This window comes from Anser cygnoides, chromosome 12 (assembly GCF_040182565.1).
Source record: "Anser cygnoides isolate HZ-2024a breed goose chromosome 12, Taihu_goose_T2T_genome, whole genome shotgun sequence".
NCBI classification, from domain to species: Eukaryota; Metazoa; Chordata; class Aves; order Anseriformes; family Anatidae; genus Anser; species Anser cygnoides.
In genome coordinates this window covers 17,547,501-17,553,744 of record NC_089884.1, presented here as the reverse complement: position 1 = coordinate 17,553,744, position 6,244 = coordinate 17,547,501, and the positions used below count along the sequence as shown (strand labels likewise).

Sequence of the window (6,244 nt, the reverse complement as noted above, 5' to 3'; positions counted from 1 at the left end):
TTAAAGCATCTATAATTTGAAGGCAGCCAAGCTGATTTTTTTTTTCATAAATAATAATGTTAGGGAGATAAAACTCTACCAGATGAAAATACTGAGCTGGATTCTGTCCCCAAACTCCCACTGAGGTTAACGATCATTGCAGGTGCATAAGGGAAGCCAAATCATGTGCAAGGCCAAAGCAATTTTTTTTTTTTTTTTTTTTTTTTTTACAATCAAGTTATAAACTCCATATAATACATGGAGACTTGCAAGTGGACATCTTAGCACAGATATAGCAGCGTAAGCATGCCACAAACATAGAATCTCGTAGAATAAAATTAATATCAAATATAAAGCATTTGAACCAAATCAAGCCTTAAATGTGATAAAAAGTATTCCCTTCAAAGGAAACTTACCTAGGCCCAATAAGGTCTTTGCTAGCAGCAATTTTTTTTTTAATAAAGAAATGAAAAATGCCAAAATATCTACAATTTTATGAGAAGGCGTAGTTGATTAGTTAAGGAGAAAGTTTCCATTATTAGGGAGTATGAAAAATATACTAGCAATTAATATCCAATACATATATGTATACCCATACTTACAAATATAAACACACACATACACCCTGGACAGTTCATGTTAACCAAGGGAAAAGCTAAATAATACATTCAAAGTAATTACTAAATACAGGTACACTTTAAAAACACAAAGACAGCAAATTTTATCTGTTGCAAAAATGTATTTGATTACTCGAGTAAAATTACAGTATCTCTGCTGTTAGTAAGTATTAAATGTTAAAGAAACTGGACCTCTTTTTCCTTTCAACTTTCCAAGAAAGTGCATGTAACAGTCCAAGGTTCCCCCTGCCCCTCCCCCCATACCTAATATAAAATAAACAAACACTATACTTGTTCCCTTGGTCAAGGAGTAGGGCTTGGTCTTGTAAGGAACATATGTACATTTTAATGAAAGTGATGTCTTATTGTATATACAGGAGCATCTACAGTTGTCCACGGAAGTTGTTCAAGATGCTATACTTAGCAGCATTGTGAAAGTCCAGCACATTTTCTATAATGAATATACCTACAAGGCAAAATGTTACGTCTCAGTTTCAACTACCAAAACAACACTTCAGTATCTTCTCTAATAATCTGCGTGCTTATTACTGTACAGAAATGTATTAACATTTAAGACGACTCAAGTAAAAAGCACAATACAAATAACAGTTCAAAACGGAAAATGTTAAACCTACAAAAATTAAAGCAGTTTTAATTTTATAATAAAAATCAAAAACTGAGCTGTGTAAAGGACCCACACTGTTCAGTCTATATTCTTTCAGTCCTTTTTCTTAATTCTGTTTGGAAAAATTAAACAATGTGTGTGCTGATAAAATTTCCAGCAGGATCAAAGTGTACATTTATATACAGATTTTTATTAGAGATCTAATGCATCACTGAGGCATTGCATCAATACCAGAGTTCATGTTAAACTGGATATAGAAAATAAGTTAATGCCAGAATAAGATCACCTAGCAGAACAGACTTGCAACTGCCATAAATGTTACAGCAACTTTACAGCACTCTAGTCGATTAGTATTTAGTTCAAAATACAGGAGACCAAAGTTAATGCTTGCATTTGTTTGCAAAGCAAGGTTATATCACTAATAAATAAGCTCTCTTAGAACTCTAGAAGTAGAACATGGTACAAAAAAAAAGTCTTTGCAATGTTGTAGCTTGCAGTTTGAAAAAAGCAACCCTAGGTTGCACTATTTGCAGGAATGTTATAGTTTTTTCTAATTTGTTACAATTTCTTTATTGTCTTCCACGAAACGTGTAAAACGGAAGTTTGTCCCATTTTCATTGCTTGCCATTTTCTCCAGACCAGCTAGAGGTGCGTTGGGTTCTGAATTTGGGAGCTTTTCCAGGCTTCCCGTCAAGCCGCTGATGGGCGAGCTGCCCCCGTTGCCCAGGCCCCCCGGTGGCGGTGGGATGCCACCATTCTGGATGACGGAGATCTCGTTGGTCTTCATGGCCAAGCCATTGGAGAGCGCTGCTGCGTACTGGTTCCAGAAGCTGGAGGGGTCTCCATTCCCTGACCGTGCAGCCAAATCTTTCTGAAACATTTCTGGGAACTTTACAGGATTGCCTCCTAGAAATGTCATGGGGCCATCTACAGAAAGTCGTCTGCCTCGTCTTGCAGGAGTACTGTTCCACATGTGAGTGCCCATGTGAACCTGAAAAGACAGAAAGAAGAAAACAAACAAACAAAAAATAGTGGTTGGCAGGGATTTCTAACTAATTTTCATCACAGCGAAGGCAGCAGTCCACAAACATGTCATGTCCGGTCTTGTTATGTGATGAAGGGCACTAAAAGTTCTTGGATGCAGGGCTTCATTTCCCATCTGGAGCAATAAATAAGCTGCTTCTGGATCAGCCCATCACCATTACCCAGAATACTCTTTTTTTCTGCTGAACAGTACATTGCTTGTTACTTTTTTTCAATTATTACTATTTTTTATTACATGTATTTAGCTCATAATGACTTCGTGTTACTCTGTCAATTGCTGATAGCTGCTTTGGGGGCTAGAATTGCTATGTCCACTTTCATCGCAGTGGTAAATATTGTATTTGACACCCTTTACCCTATAAACATCCTTTTCAGAGAGGCAGAAAGTATCCTTTACTGATTGCTCATCGGAGAGCCTCGTGTATAGACAGAATGGCCTGAAAGTAATTATTCATCTCACATTACTGGCAGCAACCTCTAGAGAAATACTCTGTCAACAGAAAAATGTACACAGTAAAGTGCTCAACTGGTGTTCTAAAACTTAAGTATATTTGCTTTTCCAAACACATATCAGTAGGAAATGTTAGTTATATAATCAATTAAAGCAATGCCCATTAGTTCCAGAATTATGTTAATAGTTTTTTTAAACAGTCATCATTTTACATGATAGTTATGAAAAAACAACGTCTTTGAGAGCCTTTCACTTCTTTAAGAGGTGTGTGAGTTACTAAATGCATTTCTCTATTAATTAATACTTCTTACCAATACTTGGCTGTTCTGTTTCACACTTTACATAGACGGTCTTTGCTGGTAGGTGAACTCTAATTAAGCATCAAAAACAGATCAAGCTTCGGACCTGCTGCCAGTGCAAGCACTCAACAAGAGCCCATCTAGTACTACCACCAGGGCTGACTAAACAAACACTCCAGTTGTCATGCCACAGACACCCAAAGGTACCACTGCTTGCAACGCTAACAGATGTGAACACCGAAAAAACCCCAGCAAGGCCAAAATGAAACCTAAGAACAGCAAGAGGAAAAAGTACCTTCAGATTGCCTTTTGTTGTGAATGCTCTTCCACATATAGTGCAGGCAAAAGGTTTCTCACCAGTGTGCGTCCTTTCGTGGATCTGCAGAGCGCTGGAGGAAGAAAACGTTTTCCCACACGTGTTGCAGTAGTGCTGTTTGGGGGTTCTTCTGGGGAGAGCAGGCAGCAGGACAGGGGACGTGGCAGAGGAGGAGAGTGGCCCCGCAGCGGCTAGACCAGAGGGTGTCTCCTTGCTGTCCTGAGGAGAGCCGTGCACGAAGCCGTTAACCTCAGTCTTTATGAGCGATGACAGTGAATTAGCAGGTATAACCGAAGAGTTCTGATTAGGGCCGATACTGGAGCTGGGCTCAAAAAGTTGTGATGGTAGATCTCGCATTTGATGTGTCAACATATGTTGCTTCAAATTACCCTTTGTGGAAAAGCCACGATTGCAAACTGTGCAAATAAATGGTCTCTCTTTGGTATGACTTCTGTAATGAATGTCCAAGGCACTCTGACAAGCAAATGTTTTGCCACAAATGTCACATGCGGTGTTTTTAAATTTACCTCTATCTCTGAAAGGAAAGAGCATACTCAGAGACTCTTCTTTAATCATTTTATCAGTGTTACTAGATGTCAAGTCCAAAGCACCACTGTTTGCAGGGGTTGGAGACAAACCATTGGCAAACTCGCTTGGTAAAGCTCTTACTGGTTTCTCTTCGATACTTGGTGACTTGTGGTAATCATTAGTGCTGTTGGATGGGGACAAGGCCTGCATGGAAGAGGTAGACTCTGAGACAGCAGGGCTTCCAGCACTTTGGCTTTCCATATCACCACCAACCGATGACGAATCGTTAGTCAAAACATCCCCTTCCACTGACCCATTTTCAACTGACTTTAAGCTTGCCTGAAGTTGTTCAGCAAGTCCTGCATTGATCATCTTCATCTGGTTTTCCAAAGCAGCAATACTTGACATTTCCAGGGGCAGAGGGGAAGAAGACAAGCTGTCTTGCGATGCGTCTGCAGATTTAGGTGTATCTGGCACACTGCTGTCAGGACAGTCTTCCATGTTCTCATCTGAGAAGTTGTCTATATCATCGAAATTCTTATCATCAAAAGATCCCGTATCGGATTCCATTGACTCAGGATAGTTTTCTGTGACCGGGGTGTTAGGGATCTGCCCTCCCATGTGCATTCGGATATGCTGCTGTAGCACTACGGCATTGGTGAATTTTTTCTGGCAGATCGGGCATGAATGTTGTACTCTCAGTGGGGGCATGGCACGGTGGACACTGTAATGAGTCTTTAAGTTGCCTTTAGTAGTGAAAGCACGACCACAGATTTTACATTTAAACGGCCTCTCACCAGTATGCGTGCGATAATGCATTTTCAGTGCACTCTGGCAACTGAGAACTCGGTGGCAAATGATACACTCATTTGGATCAGTTGCCTTTTTATCTATGTTTTCTACCAGTTGCTGTAATTTCGATGTTTCGGATGCTGGCGTTGAATCCAATAGTCCTCCAAATGGAAACTTTGCCTTAAACTGCTCTGACATTAAAGGCATCAGTGGATTTGTAAAAGTGGCAATGCTGCTGGAGCCCGAGTCTGCTGCCGGTGAGTTCACAGAGCTGCTCACATTAGCGATGAAGCTTGTGTTTTGAGGGTTTTCTTCTATTTTGCCGTTTGAGGTAGGCAAAGCACCAGCCTCTACCTCATCAGAAAGTCCATTGGAGATTTTTGATGTGGGGTCAGCTGTTCCCGAGTCACTCTTGACAGAGCAGGGAGGGCTAGCAGAAGGATGGCTAATGGGAATCGGCTGAGGCTCCTCAGTTTTGATGAATGGGGTCAAGCTTGGTATTGTTGGTGGGAGTGGCAGCCCCACAGAAGTCGTCAGGGTGGAGAGGACTGGCTTGCTGTCCAGCCAGCTCGTGACAGGTTTCTCTGGTGGTATAGACATCCCGTAAGGAATACCCGTGCTTGTAGGAATATTGTCCAAATGCTCTGGCACTGGGTATGGATTCATCTGAATATGAGGGTATTTTTCTTTATGACGCTGAAAGTGGACTTTTAAGTTTCCCTTTGTGGAAAACCTATTTCCACATATGTTGCATTTAAATGGCCTCTCGCCAGTGTGAGAACGTAAATGAATCTGCAAGGCACTGTCACTCCCAAACACTTTAGCACAGAACCTGCATTTATGCTTAAAGAATGCCTCATCTGAATTACTTTTTGTTTCGAAAGCAGTTACATTTGGTGGCTTGCTTTTTCTTTGCTGTGCCAAGGCAGTCAAGGAGTTTAAATCCTCTGCAGGTGTTCCAATATTGGACAAGGGACTGGAGAAAACAGAGTTATTAGGGGTGGGCTGAGGTAGAAGTGGATTAGATGCAGGACTTAATAAACTGCTTATTGCAAAAGCTGGTGAAGATGATGCTGATACTGGTGGGTTGCTGAGCTGTGAGCCACCAATACTTGAAGCCACTTTTTCTGAGGACGGTGTTGTAACTGCTGCTGCCAGTATGTTAATATTTGGAGAAGAGCCACTACTGGATGGAATTATAGTGTTGCCAGGGTTGCTCTGAGGTAGCTGTATAGGGGGTAGCTGTTTCACACCACTGATGCTGGCAGATTGACTAGCAAGGCTTTGTGCTAATCCAGCTGCTGCAGCCAGCTGCTGGGATAAATGGGAACTTAATGTGGACAAGGGGTTGGCAGATGTTCGTAAAGTACCTTGAGATGGGCTAGAAGATGTTGGCATGTCTGTATTTTGGGAAGCCAACAATAATATTTGGTGACGAATTTGTTCAATCAGTTGCAACTGGTGGATCTGCTGCTGCTGTAAAGCCAACAGTTGCTCCATCAGGGCAGGTACAGCAAGCTTGTTGTTCGACGCACCGTTACATCTTGCTTCCTGTGAGAACTGTGCTACTGCCACTTTAGTACTCTGAAGGTT

At 41.4% G+C, this 6,244-nt stretch overlaps 1 protein-coding gene across 5 annotated transcripts in view; it reads right to left on the bottom strand.

The window, feature by feature from the left end:
- Nucleotides 1-698: 698 nt before the first annotated feature.
- Nucleotides 699-6,244, bottom strand: part of SALL1 (spalt like transcription factor 1) — a 16,967-nt gene continuing 11,421 nt past the window's right edge. For all 5 annotated transcript variants that reach the window (XM_013195655.3, XM_067004450.1, XM_013195654.3 and 2 more), the window contains 2 exons: nucleotides 3,311-6,244; nucleotides 699-2,212 (listed from right to left, as the gene is read on the bottom strand). The exon at nucleotides 3,311-6,244 is cut by the window's right edge and continues 479 nt beyond it. In XM_013195655.3, coding sequence (XP_013051109.3) covers nucleotides 1,772-2,212; nucleotides 3,311-6,244 — 3,375 coding nt within the window. In that variant the 3' untranslated portion in view covers nucleotides 699-1,771. The remainder of the gene's footprint in view (nucleotides 2,213-3,310) is intronic.